The 24,809-nt window shown below is 41.1% G+C and overlaps 1 protein-coding gene across 1 annotated transcript in view; it reads right to left on the bottom strand.

Moving 5' to 3' along the window:
* Positions 1 to 312: 312 nt before the first annotated feature.
* Positions 313 to 24,809, bottom strand: part of LOC137656856 (cyclic AMP-dependent transcription factor ATF-4-like) — a 25,538-nt gene continuing 1,041 nt past the window's right edge. Inside the window, exons 2-3 of the mRNA XM_068391216.1 lie at positions 13,264 to 13,464; positions 313 to 2,072 (exon numbers count right to left, since the gene is read on the bottom strand). Of these exons, the coding sequence (XP_068247317.1) occupies positions 748 to 2,072; positions 13,264 to 13,396 (1,458 nt within the window). The 5' untranslated portion in view covers positions 13,397 to 13,464 and the 3' untranslated portion in view covers positions 313 to 747. The remainder of the gene's footprint in view (positions 2,073 to 13,263; positions 13,465 to 24,809) is intronic.

Raw genomic sequence — 24,809 nt, forward strand, 5'->3', positions numbered from 1 at the left:
GATTTGATGAAATATGAGTACTTACCAATCTCTTCTCTTCTCCTGCAGGGATAAATCAGTAGTATATTCCCAAATATGGCCACTGCAAACTTTGAGTTGGGGGAATAGCACAGACCACATCTTTAAGTCCACTTACTAAGAATACACAAGGTAGTAGACATTTGATTATAAATTATCAAAACTAGAGAGAGACAGTAGTGTAAAACAGTAATTCGTAAATGTTAAAAAAATATTTGGATAAATTGTCATGAACAAACAGTGTAAGAAAAGTCATATTAGTTTTTAGGGTAGGGAATTTGAAAAACAACAAAAAGATGTTAATATTTTTTATTTACTACTAAATATCACTACAGATACACGAAAATATTCTATGAGCACATTTTAGTAAAAACTTACAAATAAGGGGTAAAACCTGACGTACGATAAGTTTAAAATACTACTGTATGCTTTAGTAAAAAAAAAAAATCCTTAAAATTTATATTTTATACTCTGTCTTATCAAATATAAATTGCTTAAACCAATACTATATAAGTCAAGTTTTACTTGTTTGGATAGTTTTTTCCTTTAATATAAACATATTTTTGATTTACTTCCAGCTTTAGCAGCCTTCATCACAATAAAAATTTGCAAATATTAAATGAAAACATTATCCAACACAGGCTCTTAAATTAAGTGCACATAAAGGGGCCAAAGCAACATCTTGCCTACAAATATGAAAAAGAATTATACTTCTGCCACTAAATGTATCTATTTTTTCTTAAAAGCATCTGGAGAGAGAGTGCCTTTAGCTATGAGGACTTCCCTCATGATCTTCTTCAAACAAGCCAGTTCTTGCTTTAAATTGGTATATTTTGCCTGAAGCTGTTTTTGCCTCTTCTCTTCAGCATGAATTTTGGACATTATTTCATCATCCTCCTGCTTCTTTTTCTGACGATAACGAAGGGCTGCCTGTTTGTTTTGCTCCTTCTTGCGCTCTTTTCTACTCTCAGGGTAAGCAGAGCCAGAGGAAATTTTGCGCTTGGATCGGATTTTGCGAGGGGAACGAGAATATGAATGCATTTCAGTCTTAATATAGTCACTCGCTGATTCTTCTTCATCCTTACCAACTGGGGATGAAACCGACAGGTTGTCTTCAACATCGGCAGATGCAATTGATGAGCTCTCTTCATCATAAGGAGAAAATGTTAATGGGCTGGAATCAATGTGTGACAAAGGCAAGGGAGAAGATACTACAATGACATCCTCAGAGTTTACATCATTACAAGGATAAACTGGAGATACCAACTGAGGGAATGAATCAGTAGTAGACTGAGGGGATACACTTGAAGAAACTACTGTAAAATTCTCTGACTTAGGGGTTGCATCATTAAATTGATAAACTGGAGATAATAACCGATGGAATGAATAATCAGCAGTTGACTGGGGGGATAAACTCCCTACAGATGGAACGGGAGATGGGACACAAGCAGGTGAAAAAGGTGGGACACAAGCAGGTGAAAGAGGATCTTGCACTTCTTGATTAGCATCATCTGATTCTTGTAACTGTGACAACAATTCATCCATCCCTGCTTGAACTAATGATGAATCTAAAGATTCAATCAAGCTAGTAAGATGATTGGGTCCTTGATTTGCAAGATTGACCAATTCGTTTAGGAGTTCATCGGTGGAGGAATTTTGAAAATCCCCAATTGGCTCAGCTTTCATAGGGTTTTGGGAAGCGGTAAAACTGTATGGTTGCAAAGCATTCATCTCGGTAGAATTTTGGACTGCTGAACATTCGATAGATTTTTTGGGTACTTTGACTCTGCTTACACGCACTGAAACTTTTGGATTGGAGGATGCTGGCACAATGGTGTTAGGAGAGGCATATTTCTCAGGCTGAAGTTCTGACAAGGGTACTAGCATGTCATCTGGATTTATACTTAGACCATAATCTTCATCTTTATCAAGAAATCCACCAAAACCTTGAGTACTGCTATCAATTTCCATCTGTTCCGGATGTCTAGGAATGTTGGAAAAGGCATCATTGGGGTGAACCACGATGTCACGACTTTCCATCCAGTCAGGTAGGTCTGCAAATGCATAATACAATGTTTATAAAATAATAAAGATGGCTTGTCATGATGCTGAAAAGAAAATGCCATCTCTCTTTAAAAAAAAGATGGTTTAACGACTATGTACATTGATCTAGTGAAATACAATATTCTAGTTTAGAAAGAAAAAATACTTGGATAACTTTTTATTCATTACTTTAAGTTTATATTTCTCAGGCATCTGAATATTTAGAAAAATGTCAAGTAATTCCAGAATGTGGAGAAATTTTAATTTATTGAAAAGTTCACTAATGTATATCAAATGCACTTACTAAATAAAAGGCCCTTCAAAAGCATTTAGAGGAATTTTAAAATTTTCACAAACTTTCAAGTTTTCAAGCTTATAGGAAATGTTTCCCTTCTCGGAGAGAAAGACATGAATACAGTATCAAGAAATCTATTTGGTAATAGAGATCTATAAACCCAACAGACTGTCACATAAGTATGCCTCCTCCTTTCATGAGATAGTTGCCAATCAAAGATTATCCTTGTGTCAGTTTAAACTATCTCTACGAGAATAACAAATACAAACCTAGACTTTCTGAAATAGCACAGAATGAAACAGGAGTTTCCAAGGGATTAATAAGAAAGTTCTTGTAACTTTAATCACATCTTCAACACACTTACTTTAAAAGGTCCTTTTATTATGAACAGTTTTAAACATGATTGCTGAAAATATTGAACTGTACATTGTTTATTATCATTAATGATAAATTTTTAAAAATCTAGAGATCAAACCACTACAGTATACTTTCAAATCTTAATTTTGGATGTTTTGACATTTTAGCATTATTCAAAAATGCTGAAATTAGTATTAAAAAAAAAAAAAAAAAAAACACCCAAGATTATATAAATACTACTTAGTAGGTTGGCCAAGGCACCAGGCACCCATTGAGATATAACGGCTAGAGAATTATTGGGCAATTTGACTGGCCAGACAGTATTACACGAGATCCCTCTCTCCAGTTATGGCTCATTTTTTATTTGCCTACATATACACCGAATAGTCTGGCCTATCCCTTTCACATTCTCCTCTGTCCTCATACACCTAATAACACCGAGTTTGCCGAAAAATTCTTCTCAACTCAAGGGTTAACTAGTGAACTGTAATTGTTCAGTGGCTACTTTCTTTTTGGCAAGGACAGAAGAGGCTCTTTAGTTATGGTAGGCAGTTCTTCTATGAAGACACTCCAAACTCAAACCATTGTTCTCTAGTCTTGGGTAGTGACATACCCTCTGTACCATGGTTTTCCAATGTTTTGGGGTAGAGTTCTCTTGTTTAGAGGTACACTCGGACACACTTCTATATCATTTTTGTTCCTGTTTTTTAAGCTTATATAGTTTACACATGAAAGATCTATTTTAATATTACTGTTATCTAAATATTTTACTTTAATTATTCATTACTTCTTGTAGTTTATTTCCTTTCTTAACTGGGCTATTTTCCTTGTTGGAGACTTTGGGCTTGTAGCATCCTGCTTTTTAACAAGGGTTGTAGCTTACCAGGTAACAATAATAATCATAAAAATAAAATGAAAAGTAACAATTCAAAATAATGGGAGGGTAAAAAGGCACATCACCCTAAATTGATTCCAATTATTCATGTGTAAACTTTTAAAACTCTTTACAAGATATAAATAAATATCTTCAACTCCAATCCATTCCAAAGAAGGTATATGAAAAATAGAGGCAAGTTCTTGGTCTTGAAATTCTTTTTAGCCCTAAAACTGATAATATATAATTCCTTTATTCACAGCACACTCCACATGCCTAGAAAAAGCCTGGAATTCAATTACACTTTGTCAATGTAATAAAAAATTAATTACACAAGTTCTTTTGAAATCATTCCATTTAATAGTTCATAAATAAATCCTCTTAAAAACATTCAAACTACATCCAATTTCCATTACATAAAAATGATTTGCATGAAGTTTCTCAATATTAAAAGATTTGAAAACATCTCAATGAAATTTGAAACTGACAATTGAACAGCAGTGGTTGAGAAAGACTTGTTGAACAGGGTAATCTCCCAGGAATTTCTAAGAGTAAAGGCCACAAATCTATAAAGCATTCCCCTTGAGGGGAAATTACATTTACTAAGATCACTATACAGTTCTGCAACCAACTAAACATGTCTATTACTATCTGAATGATTGATACATGGAAATTGTATACATCATGAACTGGCCAATCTAAAGCATACCCCACCCTTATCCCAGTACATAAGCTCCTGAACCAGTAAGCAGAACACCATCTTTCTGTCTAGCAAGGTAGTAAACATTTATATTTGGTTTCCCCAACTAATCATTGGGAAGAACCCGACAATTCCTACTTAGCTGGTTTGTCAGAATACTTACTTGACAGATGATTACGATACACATTTATACCCCAACACATTCAGAAACAGCAGAGATCTGGAATCTGAACTACCAGAGATCTCTTACAAAGATGAGGAAGATGATCCCACCATTCAACCAGGGAAATCCTGAAGTTCAAACTTGGTACAACTGCTTTTCTATTGAACAGATTGACAGGCCTTGTTACTTATCTATTTTATATTTCAATTCATCTTTACATACAGTATTCAATCCTCCCCATTAAAGTCCTTGGGGTTGTAGCATTTTGAATTTCATACTAGGTTTGCAATTTGGCCAATTATTATTTTGAATATCTTGCAATAAAATAACTCAATATACAGAGAGAAGAAAAAAACTAACGTAAATAACCAAAAGGAACAAGAACAGAGCTGGCAATCAAGATTGGCCAGGTATATGATTCTTCTCAAATCCTCCAGACTGTAATATTTATTTGCATAACACCAGTGAAGGGGAAATAGCAGTTTGACCAATTTTAGTGCTATGATGTTGGTAACTATTGCTCCTGAATGCAAAGCAGAGCCAATATATGAGAATGCTTATTTGTTTCATGAGAAAGAAATCTATAACAAAAAATGGGGGAGATACACCCCTCCTTCAAAAATCATGCACAAACCTAACAAAAACTAAATTGATGCCTGAATCTGAGAGGACATTAATACCTTGTTTTCAGATTAAGTTGACCTTGTCAGCTTTGGCTTGGTAAGCAACAAATTAAAAAAAAAAAAAAAGTGGAGACAAGCTAAGGGCAGAATGATGAACAGTATAAGATAGGCTAATAAACTAGACTGAAAAGATATTGTACTTGCAAACAATTACAAGAAACAAAACCTGGCACAAGAATTTCTCAGCATTCTCAAGGGAGGTAAATAAGCAGATGCAGTGTAAATATAGTGTAAACATAGAGCTAAATTTTTGCAGATATACAAGTGCAGTGATTGAACACATGATGATACACAGTAAACATGAACAATCTTTCATGCTAGTGGAATAACCCAAACTATTCAAGTCATGGCTTTGAACATCCATAAAGCAAGAGGTTATGCCAGAATCTTTGCATTCCAACAAAGCAGCAAATGTGTGTGATTAAGGACTTAAAACACTGGAACACTTTTTGTCTAAACATTTTCCCAATACTGTACTCGTACGTAAATGCTTCAAGAACCAGCTTTGGCAATAGATACTAGAAAAAGTGTTTCTGGCATTCCATGCATCCTTTTTTTCTCTGGTATATTTAGCAATAACTATGCCTTAGAAATGGTGCTATAGGAGCATTTCACTGGGCGACACAGGTCGAGCCCAGAAATAGATTTTTCCTTCGTCAAAATCCCTTTTTTCCTAACTATACACACCCTAGTTCTTTAATATAAGAATAAGAATTGATTCATGAAACTCAGCAGTTAAAACTTATAACAAGGCATTGGCAATAGCCGGTGGAGAGGATGCCCCCTCCTGCCTAAACACGGCAACAGTCACTTTGACTGTCTACAATTTTAGGGGGGAAGGTGAAGACAGGAGAGAATGCCCCCTCCGGCCTATACACTGCAACAGTCACTTTGACTGTGTCTACGATTTTAGGGGGAAAGTGAAGACAATGCCCCCCCCGGCCTATACACTGCAACAGTCACTTTGACTGCGTCTATGATTTTAGGGGGGAAGGTGAAGACAGGAAGTTGAGTTAAAGGACTCAGGTTTGTATAGTAAGAAAAAATACAAATTACTTTTAAAATTTATGAATTGCTCCTACACGAATACAACCCTTTATCCTTTAATGAGAGACTCATTCGTAGGTAGATGGAAGTCCATAATTCCAAAATGGAAGGCTAAAATCCCTGGATAGCTATGCTCGGACCTAAAAAGGTGTGGAGTATAGCATCCTAAACCCATCACAAACCAGGGTCATGAGCACTGTAATGCTAACGATCTAGGCAATCAAGGCTGTTGTACAATAAAATAGCTCTTGCTTAGAATAGTGTGTGTGTGTTAAGTACAGCAAAACCACTCCCAAGGAGGATGGTGGAATATCACTTCTATTTCAAAAGAACTAGAAATGCTACTAACTATCAGTGGTGTTTTACCTGAATCATTGTCCATCCAGCTCTATGAGGTTCAACAGCTATACCACAAGGAAAGGGAAGCGGCGAGGAAAGGGTCTGACACACTCACTCATCCCAGGGTTATGCTGAAATCATCATCTTAGACGTGATACTTTTAGGGCTGTAAAGGAGCTAAGGTCTGAACACGACTTGATGAGCAGCAACCACAGCACATTGTGCTTCTAAGTGCATTTCCAAAAATATTGCACAGTAAAGGTGGTCTGACAGTTCCATACTTCAGCTTATAAAATTTGAGCCACAAAAATTTTTCTTGAAGACCGATAGCGCCAACTCCTCTGATCTCAATGCTGTGCACCCTAGCCTGGTCTCATATGCCGGGGGATCTGGGCCATAAGGCTCAATTGATAGTCTCAGGAGCCAAAAGGACTGTTTTTGGTGACTTTTCCCCTACCAATGCTCCTGGATAGCTTCCGTAACCTAGGTCTGGCAGTCTGGGTTCTTTAAAGGAGGAAATGCCTTTGTGCCCTTATGGGTACCAAAATAACTCATTACTTTATTAATTGATTTATCCAGATCATTAGTTACTTACTAAGCAAAGACACTGTAAATGATGAATTTTGAGTTTTTCTACAAAGTCGGGAACCAAAGATGAAAAGACCCGTCTCCAGTCCTCAGAGTGAGAGAATAAATATGAGTCCATGTAATTTATTTGAAATGAAAGCACGGAAAAAAGTCTATTTCTAGGATAAGGCCCGTAACAAGGAGAAAAATCGAAGGTTCATATGGAGCTCCAAGGACAGCAACACCTTGGTCACATCCCAGGCTGGAAGTCACATCTAACAAGGGGAAACAGGTCCATTTTATGCTTCTAATGAGCATGGATAATTCTCATGAGGAGGAAATATCCACGGTTCTCAATCTCAGAACATGGCTCATAGCTGAAAGTTGCCCATTTACTACTAAGACTGAGGAGCAGTTTTCCATTTCGTAGGCATGCCAGAAAATCTGCTGCAAGCAAAATAGAGGCTACAAGAGGGGAAGTCATCCTTACAAAGCCGTAACCACAGAAGATGGGCATCTTATATTGTTGAACATCAGAAGAGGCATTTTCTAAAGTATCGGAAGAGGTGCTGGATAACCTCTGTCCGTGAAGTGACAAGAAACTTCACCAAATTGTGGAACCCCTGCAGCTGTGTTGACGAAGGAGGTTGTGGCAATGTGGGACCTCTCTTGGAGTCTACTAGTAAGGGCGGAAGGTCCGGGTACCATTCTACTCAAGTCCACTTCAGATCTTAGGATGATAACACTTTATTACCTTTTGAAGAAGACAAAAAGGTAGAGGCATACAGTAGATGCTAAGGTCATGCCAGGGATGCTGGAACACGTCCTTGAGTGCTGCTAGAGGGTCTGGCACTGGTAAGCAATAATTTCTTGTTGAGGCTTGTGGTGAACATGTCTATCATGACCCTCGTTGCTACTCGGGAATGTAAAGACCATTCTGAATTAACCAACTGATTCTGGTGACTCAACCTGTCCACTATGACGTTCCTTTTGCAGGGAATCAACTGGGCTGAGAGGAATATAACATTGCGGACTGCCCAGTTGTGTATCAATACAGATAGCTGGCAGAAATGCTTATACCATGACACCTTCTTTGTTGAAGTGTCACTACGGTTGCATTGTTGTTCATCAGTGTAACAGAGTGCCTGGTCAGAAGAAGCAGGAAATGTTGTAAGGCTAGATAGGCTGCCTTCAACTTCAAAATATTGATGTGAAGAGATTTGTCCTTTAGTCATCACAGTCTCGACATTAGATGGTCCTTGGGATGGGGCCCCACCCCTCTCTTTAACACATAAGAAAACCGCTCACCCTTTCTTAATCGCATCAGTAAACAAATGGAGATCAAGAGGGGGTACACTCTATGGGAGATCCCCTTTGTATATTGTCGTCATATAGCCACCAAAGAAGATCGGAAAAGGGCTCAATTAGTCCTACAGTATAGCTCAAGTGGAATCTGTTGCTTGTGACCAGTATCTTGGAGGTGACTGTGAGGAACAAGATTTTCCAGTGAGGTTGGGTGGCCTAAAACCCAAAGCCATTGTTCTCATGGCACCTATGACCAACGAAGGAAGGGGCGAGCTGCTTCCCTATGCCACGTTAACTAGTCTTGGGATGGATAGACTTTCCTTGCTACTGTGTCTGGATGGATACACTTTCCTTGCTACTGTGTCTAAGTCCACGCCCAGGTATATCATTCTATGCTTAGGAAAAGGCTTAGATTTCTCAAAATTTGCAACAACCCCCCAGGCTGCAACAAAACGAGAGGAGCCTGTCCTGAGGATGACAAGTTGGTACTCTGAGTCCGCCAATATTAGCCAGTTGTCTCAAGTACTGGATCAGATGAATTACTCTGCTAGGGGCATATGCTGACGCCAATGTGAACATCCGAGTGAACACCTGGGGCGCCGTGGACAACCAGAAGCAAAACACTTGAGTTAGAAGACTTTGCTCCCTAGGACAAGGCGTAAACATTTTCTTGAACGATTCACAGTAATCTAGAAGTAGGTGTCCTTGCGATCGAGTGTAATCATCGTTCTTCCTTAAAGCGTGTCTGACTGTTCAAGGTATTTTCCTTCTGCATTGAATCCAATAGCTGAACTTGTTCAGAGCTGAGATATCTATTATAGGTACTCATTCTAGACATATAAAAAAGCTAAAGGAGCCCGACAGTCGTCTTGGACTTATCGAGTGCCCGTTAGCAGCTTAGTCCACACCTCCGACTGAAGGGCAAGATCTTTCTTCATTTCTGGTGGATAGTTAGGTCATATTGTCAAGAGCTGGAATAAGGGGAGGAGGAAAGCCATGATATTGCGATCTTGTCCATGTCTGCCAGGTATCCCCCACTGGTGGTCAAGTGGGGGAATTTCTGGCCCTACTGTGATCAAGGGCCTCGCCTAACTTTTCCTCTGCTTTAGAGACTTCCATGGCATAGTTCTGGGGTCATGTTTACTCGGAATAAGGGGAGGAAAGCCGTGAAATTGCTACAACATGCATTTCTCTGCCAGGTATCCCCCAACTGGTGGTAAGTAGGGACCACAGGCAGAGGAGAGGGATGAGAGTCCTGTATTGCAAAATAGTGCCTCCGCTTCAGTAAAGCTGGTGATAGGATTGTAGGTGATCAACTCACTTTCAAGAAATCTTTCGGAGCCAATACCTGCACACTAACCTTGTCAAATGCTTCCTAGTTAACTCTGACGTAGATGTTTTAGTCAGTGTCTCAATCTATAGGAAGCATGGCAGTCTGTCTATTACCGCTTTCATTTACGTTATCAGCAAACTAAGGGCTTTGCCAAGCTTGTTAACCCTCCTGATTCAGGACAAGCCCTTTAAAAAGGAAGACACTGGCTGCATATTCCAAACTAGCTGCCTGTGGCACCTGTCCTACAGAGCTGGGGAAGTCCTCAGCCAGGGAGAAGGCGCTCCTCTCTGGAAAGGAATTGTATTGCTTGCAGTCTTTCTGCATGCACTGAACAGGATCGGGGATTAAAATTTACCTCTAATCTCCCTATTTAGGTTGCTAAAAGGTCTTGTGGGCGAAATTTTGCCTTTTGCTGAGGAACACCCAGCCTACTAGGTGGCGAACATGAAAATTGTCAAGATCTCGTCTACAAACACATCTAGGATAGTCAGTCAATCTCTTGGCATTCTTTTGAAGTCTTGTCTCTCCTTTTCTGGATCCCTTCAAAAGGAGTGAACAAGGGTCCTCTGAGAGGTCAACACCTATAGTAAATGGGTTGAAGGTGGTTGACTAGATGAAAAATGCTCCAAAGATGCTTCCGTGCTCTCAACGGGCCAACCATTGTAAACCTTGAATGGTGACAATCAGTATTTTTCAATATGGGAGATTTATCTTGATCAACAATGCCTAAGTACAGTCAATCTCGCCAGAGCACTTTCCGTGTTAAGCAACTTTCATCATTGGAATATGTTGAAAACATGCAAAATTGGTGCGCTTGTGTGTGTTTGTTATTCATCCTATGTATATCCGGAGTAAATGGGAAGGGCGCAACAAGATTAAAGGCTTGCAAGCCGACTGGTAAACAAGGATGAAAATATAGGGGAGTGCCAGCATGAGACTGCTCTAAATTAGGCAGGCAAAAGGGTGTGCAATCGATTATGACCTGAGCAATAGCTTTTGATTGTGTAAGTATAATGCTCTTATGTAAGCATGATGAACTGGCGACATGGAGATCCCAATAGAATGCGTGATCACTAAAAGATTCGCGTTGGTGAAGGATTGGCCAACAGTTTCTTCCACGGGTAGAAAAACGATGAGAATTATATGAAACTCCGCTCGATCAGTTTTATAGGACTAACCATCCAACAGGGGAAAAAGAAGCCCAGCGCCCCGTTTTCTTCTGACTGGCATTGTATACAAAGTCACAAAGTCAGCTGACTATGTGCCTGAGACCGAGGGACTTTAACGTATGAACAGACGCTTGTACTTTAGTTCCCTCAGTTTAGCTAATGTCACAAAAAGACTGAATGTGTGTGGAAATTGTGCCCTGGTGCATGTCTTTATCAGTTATCCTGTCAGTCTAAGAAGGCAAGTGCTCCAAATGACCCATCTTACACCATCACTGATTTTGTGATAATAGGAGCACATGTAAATGCGAACATTCCAGACATAAGGAATTCTTCCTCCTTGGGGGAAAGCGCTCACGAATCCAAAGGATCCCATGAAGTCTGACACTTGTTAAGTGTGCTGTTGCGTGTGTGTCACAGGCTCGTTAATGTTTAGCATGCTAGTGAAAGTGTGTATTAGGAGCATGCTGAACACAGACAAGGTTTGGCAAGCAGGGCTTCCAATCTAAATGGAAAATGTTCTGTGTGCATGAAGCAACGTGTTGATCGGTAAGCAATGATTCATTATCCAAAACCCCAGTGCACCCAGAGATATAAGGCTCGCAAGCTTGCACATCAAATGAAGGATACAATCTACCCTTGGGAAGTAGAGTTTGTTCCTTCCTATACCATCTTCTTACGACCTTGTATGGGATTGGAAAAACAGGGAAGTCTTACTCATGGGACTAATATAATCCGGCCACTTGAGTTCAGACCCAAGAATAATGCTAGAAGATGGTGAATCTTATTCCCTTTGTGGAATTAAATCCAAATAAAAGGCGTCAATGGAAACAAGTGTCCAAGTTAATAATTGAAAATGAAAATTTTAAAAGCCAAGTTAGCAAAGATGCTGTCAGCATGTCTGCTATTCGGTGGCAAAAGTCAAATTAACTTGTATACTGGCAGAAGGGGTCAGCATTCCCTCCCCCTGCTGCTAACTATAGTCCATTTTTTAGCGAGGCAGATTTGCACAGACTCGCAGCGGTGTCCTTTTAGCTCAGAAAAGTTTCCTGATCGCTGATTGGTTGGACAAGATAATTCTCACCAATCAGTGATCAGGAAACTTTTCCGAGCTAAAAGGGCACCCATGTGAGTCGGTGCAAAGCTGCCTGGCTAAAAAGAATTGACTTTACTGGCTATTGCCAACACCTCGATAAAAGTTTTTAACTGCCAAATTCCAACTGGAATTTATTCAATTTCTTTTAAATTACGAAGATTTCTATTTATGCAGGAACAACTACGCTTTACAGTGAGGACTGGCCAAGTGAATACACAAAAGAAGTTATGGAACAATCAAAAGAAAAACATCAATATAAGGAGGTAACTAGGGTTTAAAAGGCACACACATAGCCGAGTACATTCTACATTATCATGTAAGTGGGCTTCATGAGGGTGGGGAAATCGGTATTTGTTTACAAGAGCGCGCTCTCTATTTACTCCAAAATTATGTAGTCCTGCAGCTCTCCTCTTCTTGTACAGTAATTAGGAGGTTCTTTAAATTGGGTAAAGTAGAAAATGGCAAGATATGTTGAGCAAGAGGGGGAGGGGTTATAAAAAAAACTAGCTTGGTTTCCTTACTAAACGACCTGGAACTGACTTGTTAACATAGTCAACCTAAGAGAAGTGATGCCAATGTACATAAACAGTAGTTTGTGATGCCTGCGTACATTTGATGTACCGTAAATTCAAAATATATACTGAAGTAAAAATGGAGTAATTACTCAAGTGTCACTACCATACTTGTGAATTGTACATTTTATGGACACGAGTAATTACTCCATTTTTAATTTAGTATATACTGTATTTTGAATATATATCAAATGTATTCTGGCATCACGAACTTGTTTATGTACGCTGGCATTACGAACTTCTGTTAGGTTGACTATGTTGACGATGTTAGTTCCAAGTTGTTTTAGCGAGGAAACAAAGCTAGTTTTCTTCACAACCCCTCCCCCCTTGCTTAACATACCTTGACATTTTTTGCTTTCCCTTCATCTAAAGAACCTTCTAATTATTATACAAGAAGAGGAGAGCTGCAGGACTGCATAAGTTTGGAGTAAATGGAGAGCGTGCTCTTGTAAACAAATATTGGGGAATCAAGACCACATGTTTGTGACCTCTACTACTGAAGCAGTATCTCTAAATATAGACCATAAATCTACTTTGCCATTTCTTATTGACATTGCAAGATTACAGGACAAAATAAATTTGCCATTTTTTATTGACATTGCAAGATTACAGAACAAAATAAATAACACAATCCAAGGCATAAATGCAAACATGAAAATGGCTTATTTAAAAAAAAAAAATTCAAAACTCTGCAAAAAGACTCACCATAGATGTCATGTTTAAATTCAATGTTTGTGGCAGAAGGCAGGTAAGATGCGTCTTTGGCCCCTAAGGGAAAATCCGGCTCATCCCTGGCAAGCCATGGGAGGCTGGATGAATTCCAGTTGCACTCCATCATAATAGAGGTTTGATCTACTTTGTGATCCGTATCTAGCTGGTGAGGTCACCAAGGTACTTGAAGGAAACCTGAAATAAAAGCACAAGTTTTCAGATTTTAATGTTGAATTATGGATATTAAATATAAAATCTAACCACTTACAACATTAAAGGCCTTAAAAAATAGACCTAAAACTAATAAATCCTCAACAGTTAATTCAATTTCAGATCTAATCACACCTTCCATTTAGACAACATAAAAAGCTTAGGTAAATAAACCTTCAGCACCAAAGAAATCATGCACGCTAATATCAAAAAGCAATTCTTTAGTAAAGTTAATTCATAAACTATTATGCAATACTGTAAAACAAATCCAATGATGTATACCTCACTATAATAATCACTATGAATTACACCTACTCCTCCATCAATTTCCCACTATCCCTTTTTTAACATTCAATATAAAGAATTGTACAGTATCTATTAGAAGGCTGCTTTGCAAGAGCCAATATCATAACTCTAAGACAACACAGGAATAAGCTAATAAATCTTCATGTCTTTTTGTTCACCAAACAATCCCATTAATCCTTTTTCTTTATACTGTACTGTATTGTCTTACTTCTTTCAACAGATCCCAGTTGCGCCAACACACAATATTGAAGATGGCATAAATGCTCATACCCTTAAGTTTCATAATGTTGCTTTTAGTGCAACTTTGTGTTACAATACAATGAAACTTTTCATTACTGTATACATATTGTTCTTTATAGATTACATTGTGCCATTTCACAATTTTAGGCCTCTTTTCATATTATTTCCCAGGCATACTTTACAATATTGTATTTTTTAGTCTTCATGAGTTAGCTGAAAGCCTGTTCTTGTTGCAATTACTGTTCAGTGCATATCAATCCTCTTTGTGGGACTTTGAAACAGTTCAGGATCATAAAATTTATCTACAGAAACAGCCAACAGGATGGCCCTTGTCATCGCATCTAATTTCTAGTGAAACAAATCCTGGTTGCTTTTGTTTCCATAAGCAACATTGCTTGCTCTTCAAGATGCTACAGTAGCAATTCCCCCACATCATCATAGAGGGGATTAAAGTTATTCTTCTTTAGGTTATTGCTACTTTTGGCACTTTTCTGCTTGCAAATAAGGCTTGTGAACTCCTACATTCTCAGTCTATTCTTTAGGTGACTTTGCTTTCTCCAATGGAGCCTTGATGCAGTCTCTTTGTCAGATATATCTCCAACAATTCTATGCTCCCCATGGATGTTTATCCAAAGCTCACCATACATTTACTGCCATGGTACTTTTTCATGGTTGACTGCTACAATAAGCTCTATACGGAGGGGTTACTTTTTCTTTATTCAAAGGGATTGGTCCTTGGAAGTGGCAGTTCCCTTTTGAATGATGGCAGCCACATCCCAAGTTCTATTAGCCATAGCTAACTTGTCGAAAGGATAGGCACTGATCATTTGACCTGCCATTTGCCTCTGCTGCTCTTGAACAAACCTTAAGGGAGATTTCTTTGTCTCACCAGACCTTAAGGATATCTAGCTCACCTCTATTTACCTGTGCAAAAAGAAATTCATTTAGCTTTTGTGGGAATGAAAGGTATTCCAGTTCTGTAACCTATGCCTTGATCTGTATCACAGGTCTTCAACAGACCTTTGCCATTAGCCATGACTTGGGTCAATGATTGGATAGTCATAGCTTCTTCAAAAAGATGTTGTGCTGTCCCTTTTGTCACTCTCCTCAATCTGGGTCTTATCTTGGGTAAACTGGTAAAAGTCTAAACTTAACCTCTGCATATCCAACACATTTGGGAATCATGAGAGATGCAATAGTAGTTTGTATCTTTCCAAGATACAATTTCTTGCCTTGAATAATTTGGCATTGGCAGGTGGTGATCAGACACCTGGTCTTCAAGGAAATATTGGTTCCTCACCTAATGCTTCAAGTTTCACTCACAATTACAACTGGAAAATTGCTGAAGAAGCACTATCACTGACATGGAATATCTATTCCCAGTCATAAAGAAGATTTTGAAACAATTGTATTAAAACAAGAAAAACTTCAGCGAAAGGGTTCCTCTTGTTGGAAAACTTCAAAACATCGACTTGGACAAGATACTCGCATCATCACTGCTGGATGTAATACCACATTCTTGAGGAGTTTCAGGTGCTATCTTTCTCAGATTCCTTGTGACAACCAAGGAAGTCCCCAAATCTAAGAATTTAAGAGATTTAACACAGCAAATGACCAGTAAAAATTCAGCCTGTCCAGTCGTTTGATAATCTAGGCCCTATTGTAGTCATACTACCATAATTACTTGTACCCTTTAAATCTTATTCCTTTCTCATTTTCTCCTCTGTGGACAACCAAATGTGAATCACATGAGGTTCAAGAGCAACAACTGCAATTGTACTAATAGCAACTAGTTTTAAAAGTAAAGTTGAAAATAAATTGGTAGAAACTATGACATTCTCAAACTTTATGAAATTTCACGTCTTCCTTCAGAAAATATATCTCACTAAAACAAAATGTATCCCATACTGAAGTACTGAGTAAATAAAGGATATAAAACTTAAGGCTAAGTCTTCTTGCTTGTTTGCTGAAAAAGGTGCCCAATGAAGGTTTATTATTAATATGTTATTTTTATTAATAAAATAAATTTTTGAATATACTTACCCGATAATCGTGTAGCTGTCAACTCCGTTGCCCGACAGAATTCTATGGAGGGATACGCCAGCTATCACAATACTAGAAGGGGGTGTATTTACCAGCGCCACCTGTGGCCAGGTACTCAAGTACTTCTTGTTGACACCTCCTCAATTATTCCTCGGTCCACTGGTTCTCTATGGGGAGGAAGGGAGGGTCGATTAAATCATGATTATCGGGTAAGTATATTCAAAAATTTATTTTATTAATAAAAATAACATTTTTCAATATTAAACTTACCCGATAATCATGTAGCTGATTCACACCCAGGGGGGTGGGTGAAAACCAGTGTACAAGATTAAAGGATAGCTAAGTATCCCATATTTCATATAATCAGTTATCCACAATAACAATGAAATAATAAGTACCTGGTAAGGAAGTCGACTTGAACCGTTACTCTGCCTTTAATAAGATCGTCTTCCTTACTGAGCGCAGCGTTCCTCTTGGGAGGCTGAATCAACTCAAAGGTGCTAAAGTATACAGGGCTGCAACCCATACTAAAGGACCTCATCACAACCTTTAACCTTGGCGCTTCTCAAGAAAGAATTGACCACCCGCCAAATCAACAAGGATGTGGAAGGCTTCTTAGCCGACCGTACAACCCATAAAAAGTATTCAAGAGAAAGGTTAAAAAGTTATGGGATTATGGGAATGTAGTGGCTGAGCCCTCGCCTACTACTGCATTCGTTGCTACGAATAGACCCAGGGTGTAGCAGTACTCGTAAAGAGACTGGACATCTTTGAGATAGAATGATGCGAACACTGACTTGTTTCTCCAATAGGTTGCATCCATAACACTCTGCAGAGAACGGTTCTGTTTGAAGGCCACTGAAGTAGCCACAGCTCTCACTTCATGTGTCCTTACCTTCAGCAAAGCAAGGTCTTCTTCCTTCAGATGAGAATTTGCTTCTCTAATCAGAAGCCTGATGTAGTAAGAAACTGAGTTCTTAGACATTGGTAGAGAAGGCTTCTTGATAGCACACCATAAGGCTTCTGATTGTCCTCGTAATGGTTTTGACCTTTAGATAGTACTTAAGAGCTCTAACTGGGCAAAGTACTCTCTCCAGTTCGTTCCCCACCATGTTGGACAGGCTTGGGATCTCGAACGACTTAGGCCAAGGACGGGAAGGAAGCTCGTTTTTAGCCAAAAAACCGAGCTGTAAGGAACATGTAGCCGTTTCAGATGTGAAACCTATGTTCCTGCTGAAGGCGTGGATCTCACTTACTCTTTTACCTGTTGCTAAGCACACGAGGAAAAGAGTTTTTTAATGTGAGGTCCTTAAAAGAGGCTGATTGGAGCGGTTCAAATCCTGATGACATTAGGAACCTTAGGACCACGTCTAGATTCCAGCCTGGAGTGGACAACCGACGTTCCTTTGAGGTCTCAAAAGACCTAAGGAGGTCCTGTAGATCTTTGTTGGAGGAAAGATCCAAGCCTCTGTGGCGGAAAACCGCTGCCAACAAACTTCTGTAACCCTTGATCGTAGGAGCTGATAGGGAGCTTACGTTCCTTAGATGTAACAGGAAGTCAGCAATCTGGGTTACATTGGTACTGGTTGAGGAAAACTGCATTGGCCTTGCACCAGCTTCGGAAGACTTCCCATAAAGACTGATAGACTCTGAGAGTGGATGTCGTCCTTGCTCTGGCAATCGCTCTGGCTGCCTCCTTCGAAAAGCCTCTAGCTCTTGAGAGTCTTTCGATAGTCTGAAGGCAGTCAGACGAAGAGCGTGGAGGTTGGGAGTACCTTCTTTACGTGAGGTTGACGCAGAAGGTCCACTCTAGGAGGAAGAGTCCTGGGAACGTCGACCAGCCATTGCAGTACCTCAGTGAAACATTCTCTCGCGGGCCAGAGGGGAGCAACCAACGTCAGCCGTGTCCCTTTGTGAGAGGCGAACTTCTGAAGTACCCTGTTGACAATCTTGAACGGCGGGAATGCATACAGGTTGAGATGGGACCAATCCAGCAGAAAGGCATCCACGCGAACTGCTGCTGGGTCTGGAATCGGAGAACAATACAAGAGGAGCCTCTTGGTCATCGAGGTAGCGAATAGATCTATGGTTGGCTGATCCCACAGGGCCCAAAGTCTGCTGCAAACATTCTTGTGAAGGGTCCACTCTGTGGGGAAGACCTGACCCTTCCGGCTGAGGCGATCTGCCATGACATTCATATCGCCCTGAATGAGCCTCGTTACCAGCGTGAGCTTTCGATCTTTTGACCAAATGAGGAGGTCCCTTGCGATCTCGAACAACTTCCTCGAATGAGTCCCTCCCTGCTTGGAGATGTAAGCCAAGGCTGTGGTGTAGTCGGAGTTCACCTCCACCACCTTGTTAAGCTGGAGGGACTTGAAGTTTATCAAGGCCAAATGAACTGCCAACAACTCCTTGCAATAGATGTGAAGTGTCCTTTGCTCCTGATTCCATGTTCCCGAGCATTCCTGTCCGTCCAGTGTCGCACCCCAGCCCGTGTCCGATGCGTCCGAGAAGAGACGGTGGTGGAGGACTGAACAGCCAATGGTAGACCTTCCTTGAGAAGAATGCTGTTCTTCCACCACGTTAGAGTAGACCTCATCTCTTCGGAAACAGGAACTGAGCCCGTCTCTAGCGTCATGTCCTTTATCCAGTGAGCAGCTAGATGATACTGAAGGGGGCGGAGGTGGAGTCTCCCTAACTCGATGAACAGGGCCAGCGATGAAAGTGTCCCTGTTAGACTCATCCACTGCCTGACTAAGCATCGGTTCCTTCTCAGCATGCTCTGGATGCATTCTAGGGCTTGGAAGATCCTTGGGGCCGACGGACAAGTCCGAAAAGCTCGACTCTGAAGATCCATACCCAAGGAGACAATGGTCTGGGATGGAACGAGCTGAGACTCCTCAAAATTGACCAGGAGGCCCAGTTCCTTGGTCAGATCCATAGTCCATTTGAAAATCTCCAGACAGCGACGACTTGAGGGAGCTCTTAAAAGCCAGTCGTCTGACGGAGCCGGACACAAGATCATGATACTGCTGCACAGTCTGTAAACTGTCAATCATGGGCAAGCGAGGAAGTACAGTGACAACCCGAATCTGTCTAGACTGTCTGGGTCGTACAGACAACTCCTTAACGGGTTGCTGAGGTTGCCCACTGCGTCACAACAAGTCCCTTCTGTTGGTTGTTGAACGTCTTCCCCGTGACACATTGACTCCGTAAACAAAAAATCCTCTAACAAGGACTAAGCTTGGACTGCATGTCATGCAACACAGCTCAAGGTCTATGGGAGCAGGTGTGGTAACAGACGGGATTAGCGGCTGAAGTGTAACCATTACCTTCCCTGTAAGCATGTTATGCTTAAATAAAAGTCCATAAGAGGTTATGCAGCTAAAGGCTCCCTCCAAATGACAGAGTCCTCAAGGGAATATCAGAAGGAGGGAGAAAAGAACTTTCTCATCTACAGGGACCTTATCCTAGAAAAGCTAAGTTCTCTGAGTGAGGGTTCACTGGTGCAAAGCAGCAGACTAGAAGGCAACGTTATGAAACTGCTTGACAGTCTAGTGAGTTGGCAACAACCCAAGATGTGTTGAGAAGCATGCGGTAAGGTATGCAGAGCATGATGTATGCAGAGTATGCTGTATGCAGAGCATGCTGAATGCAGAGCATGCTGTATGCAGAGCATGTTGTATGCAGAGCATGCTGAATGCAGAGCATGCTGAATGCTGAGCATGTAGGAAGTAGAGCCTGCTGTAAGCAGAGCCTGCTGAAAGGAAAGCAGAGCGTGTGCATGGCGTTTAACATTTCTCAGAAATTCCATGACCAGTGCTAGAGTGCTTAATGCATGCTTGCATGGGGTTTAAACCATGGTATGCTGAACAGCAGAGTCAGAACGAGCTGGAACAACAACAGAGGTTTCCTCAACTTGAGGGAAAACCTGAGGTTCAGACTGCATAGGCTGAACAACAGACGGAGCAGAAGGCAGGTGCAAGGGTGAAGGAGGTTGACTCCTAGCAAGAGTTGCACCCAAGGATTGTACCAGCTGAGCGGAGGACGGAGGCGGAGTAGTCCGTTCCTGTTCCTGAGAGATGAGTGGAGCATGAGAAGGTTGAGGCTGCGCAGAACAAGGTAAAGTTCTAGCAAGCTGAGGCTCCTGAGGCGCAAGTGCATGGTGTAGATGAGCTTGCCTAGATGAGGGTTGAACTCGGTGCAGCGCTGGTTGAGCAGACAGACTCACGGAGGGGAGAGGTTGTTGTACCCCAACCGAGAGTTGCACCTCTGGAGGAGCAGCAAGGGGAGGAGGAGGAAGAGTGTAACTCTCCTGATCCCAAAGCAAGGGTTGCCTTAAAGAAGGCTGAGGCTGAACAACACTGTGAACAGCAAACTCCGAAAGTGGTTCAACATCGTACGCCTGGCAGATGGAGCTGCGACTGGGTGCAGCGAGTGCAGGCGGGTGCAGCACAGGCTGAACGGGTGCAGGAGGTTGGTGCACCACCGGTGCAGGCGGGTGCAGCATAGGCTGAACGGGTGCAGGAGGTTGGTGCACCACCGGTGCAGGCGGGTGCAGCACAGGCTGAACGGGTGCAGGAGGTTGGTGCACCACCGGTGCAGGCGGGTGCAGCACAGGCTGAACGGGTGCAGGAGGTTGGTGCACCACAGGTGCAGGAGGTGCAACACTCTCAGCACGACACTCACGCATCAAGTCCGAAAGCTGTGCTTGCATGGACTGTAGTAGAGTCCACAACATCATACGCCTGGCAGATGGTACTGTGATCAGGCGGAGCGAGTGTAGGAGGAGGGAGTGTAGGCGGAGGCGGTGGAGCAACACTCTCAGCCCGACACTCACTCATCAAGTCCGAAAACTGTGCTTGCATGGACTGTAGTAGAGTTCACAACATCGTACGCCTGGCAGATGGTGCTGCGACCAGGCGGAGCAGGTGCAGGCTGGGCGAGCACAGGTGCAGCGAGAACAGGTGGAGGGAGTGCAGGCGGTGCAACACTCTCAGCCCGACACTCACGCATCAAGACCGAAAGTTGTGACTGTATGGACTGCAGTAGAGTTAACTTGGGGTCGGTAGACACTAAGTTCTGCTGAGGTAAAGCCTTAACAGCAGAGATCTGTTGTGGCAGAACCTTACTCCTCTAAGTCGGAGTGTAATCAACTGATGACTTAGGAGAGTCAGAGCTAACCCAACGACTGCATTCGGGTTGTGAACTTTAACTTCGTACGTCTGGCATAGGTCTGGACTTAACGTTTAAGAAGTCTTGAGACCTGAGACCAGCGTTACTCTGCCTTTATTTTCTCCCCTAATCTCTTCTGCAGACGAGCAAAATAAGGGCTCAATCGTCTGCGGGTGGGAGTGACGGTCTCGGTAAGACACGCCCACAACCACCGAGAATACTTCTGTGCGCCGATCAAGGCCTGCTGAACCCTTTAGCTAATATAGAAGTTTTCCAGTAAAGCGACAGCCGAAATCAAAGAGAAATACTTCACCAAAGTCGTGAAAATACTCCAAGAACATAAGCGTATCCCAGAACGTCTTGCCGGAAGCACGACAGAGGAATAATTGAGGAGGTGTCAACAAGAAGTACTTGAGTACCTGGCCACAGGTGGCGCTGGTAAATACACCCCCTTCTAGTATTGTGATAGCTGGCGTATCCCTCCATAGAATTCTGTCGGGCAACGGAGTTGACAGCTACATGATTATCGGGTAAGTTTAATATTGAAAAAGAAGGAATGGTTATCTAAACTTGGAGAATGGATAACTTCAATCAACTCCCTCCAACAGTTCTGTAAATCTTGATATTGTTCCTTTTTTACAAGCATTTGCTAGAGACCCTGAAAAGTCAAAGGGGGCAAGGGAGTGAGAGGGAGGAGTTTGTGTCCAGTAAGGGGTAGTTTCTAAGATTTAGGGATTGGGCCAATTTGCACAACTTTATGGTGCAAGGTGAAACTGCTATTGTTGATAATGAAGCACCAAGTGAATTCCTTGATGGTTTGGCTGAGATTATTAGGGAAGGTGGTTTTTGTGTTGAACAGGTCTTCAATGCGGATGAGACAGGGTTATTTAGGAAGTGTATTGTTAACCCTAACCTACATCACCAAGACACCACCAGGACACAAAGGAGAGTGACCGCTTCTTATGGATTACGCTTCTGGCGACTGCAACCTCCAGCCGATGCTTGCGTGTCAGGCAGAGAGTCCAAGGGCACTCAGAGGTGCTTGGAAGAGTTAGCTACCTATCACATGGAAGTATAATAAGAAGGCATCCTCTTGTTATTTGAGGACTCGTTTTTAAACCACTTTGTGCCTGAGGTTGAGCTTGTATTGTGCCAAGGGCCTACTCACCAAGGTGCTACTATAGCTGGACAATGCCCCTGGTCCCCCTGCCAACTTGGCTGACTTCCAACCCCATGTCAAAATGGTTTACTTACCACAACACTAATTCCCTGTTACACAATAAAAACCCAGCTGCAATTGCTTGCTCCAAGGCATAGTACCTCCGTATGCCAATTACTAGGGCTTTGGAGGCAACAGAGATGGAGCAGGACATAACCCTCAAGATATTATAGAAATCTTACAACATCTGAGATACCACCAAGAACATTGCTGAAGTTTAGAACGAGGTGAAGCAAACCAACTTGAAAGTATTCGGAAGTAGTTTTGCCCCAGTTTGTCAATGATATCTTTGGCTTTGAGGAGACGGTTGAGGTATGTCACCAAGAAGGTTATTGACCTTAGTAAGCAGTGGATCTTGAGGTGAATACTAGTAATGTCACCAAGATGGCATCTCGTGGAGAGGAGTTGTCTTATCTGTTGAGGACCTTATTGAGCTGTAGAGCCAGATGATTGCAGAAGAGGAATGAAAACATTCCTATACCAGAAGCCAAGATATTTACAGCCAAGGCTTTAGCAAGAAGTTTTGCCATGCTAAAGGGGGCAATGGCAAAGTTTGAGAAACAGGATCACAGCAAGGATAGGTTTATGAAGGTCTCCAGGAGGGTCATGGAGGCCTCGAGATGTGACAAGATCTTGGAAGAGAAGATGCAATCCCGGCAAACAAACTTGTGTATGTACTTTAAAAAGGTAGAAGTCTATACCTGAACCTCAACCTTCTACCTCTGCTGCTTCTCCAGCACCTCTTCCAGCATCTCATCCTGACACACTTCCTCCTCCCAATAAGCCTGTATCTCCACACGGGGCCAGCCTAATAGGCCAACCACGGCAATATAGATAGGGAATTGTTATACTGTACTATATGTATTAATGTCTACTAGTACTCTATTAGTATAGGTTCACTACTGTAAAGGGTACAAAAATTTATGAATTGTTTTCTATTTTAAAGTATATTATACATATACAGTATGCATGTATATAAATGACTTATGACACATCATAAGAATGGATTTCATTTGGAACTCGAAGACCTCCTGTACAGCAACTACAGCTAGTTCTGATGGAAATAGAGAGCCTTTAGTAATGCTTACAGTGCACCTACAGCACCAACCACCAAAGGGAGCAGCTGCTACTGATGGGTAACCTTTGACATCTTGAAAAGCAGTCTTTGAATTCTGAAGAAATCAAGAAAATCAAGATAAAGCCCTAATAGCAACTCAGGAAGGCTGAGTACAGATCAGAAGGTGTAAACACTAACTCAATGTCTTACTGCTTTAAATCAAATCTACATAAAATATTCATGATAAAGATTGAGGAAAACAACCTATGTGAATACCATGGATACTTGAAATCTTGTAGAAACCTTTTAAATGAAAATATGAGATTTATTTTAATATATTACCAATCCTTAAAAAGTTTGTTTTGAATAAAAAAAAAAAGTGAATTCTGTCTTCCACAATAAATTTCCTATCAAAGTCAAACTAATCCTTATATCATCATCCAGTGTGTTAGGACTAAGCAAGTGATGGCCTACACATGTCAAGTGTATGCCACAAAGATCTGCTGGATGCTGAAACCTGAAGGGATACAAGTTCCACCAAACCAAGTTTAAAACTCTAGAAGCTTTAAAGTAAAAGGGAACAAGGTACGCCAACAGAGTATAAAAGCTGTAACTCAATAGGTGGTTGATGTTTCCATGAACAAGAAATAAAGGTTTAGAAAATTGTTTTCAGTAGATTTAGTGGCAGGTTACTAAGTTAAATGATAATTCCAAAAGCAATATAATTGGTAACCATTTACAAATCATCTAAATTCTTTACTTTCAGTTGTAGGGATATACTGTAAGTAATCTACCTCCAGTCAACAAGGTGTTTATATGTAAAAAATATTCATCTTTATGGAAAAGTTATATAAGAATAGTTCCTCTTAATATATGTAAGCTAGAATCTAAATAGGCTCAACAGTTGGTTGCCTAAACACCCAGCAGAATTTATGCAACTAGTGTGTTCAGTATGAGATGGAAAAATAACCTCTTCACATGCATAGGCCTATCAGGTAAACAAACTGTGAATGGATATTTACTGAAAAGAAAACTACTTTGAATAACACAACATTATAAGGAAGCCCAAGGCATATTGACACAATGATAACCAATACAGAGATAGACATTTAGCTTTAGAACTCTTACGCTAAGCAATCTTCATCATTTGAATTGTGTAGAACTGAGGTTCAAGCTGTTTCATGACCACTTTCATTTGCATTTTAGGGGGCTCTTTCTTCACAGGGTAGCCTATTTATCATTTACTCCATAAAGAACGCAAATGCCATCAGTGAAAGGTAGGAATTGCTC

The sequence above is a fragment of the Palaemon carinicauda genome, chromosome 17 (genome assembly GCF_036898095.1).
Source record: "Palaemon carinicauda isolate YSFRI2023 chromosome 17, ASM3689809v2, whole genome shotgun sequence".
NCBI classification, from domain to species: Eukaryota; Metazoa; Arthropoda; class Malacostraca; order Decapoda; family Palaemonidae; genus Palaemon; species Palaemon carinicauda.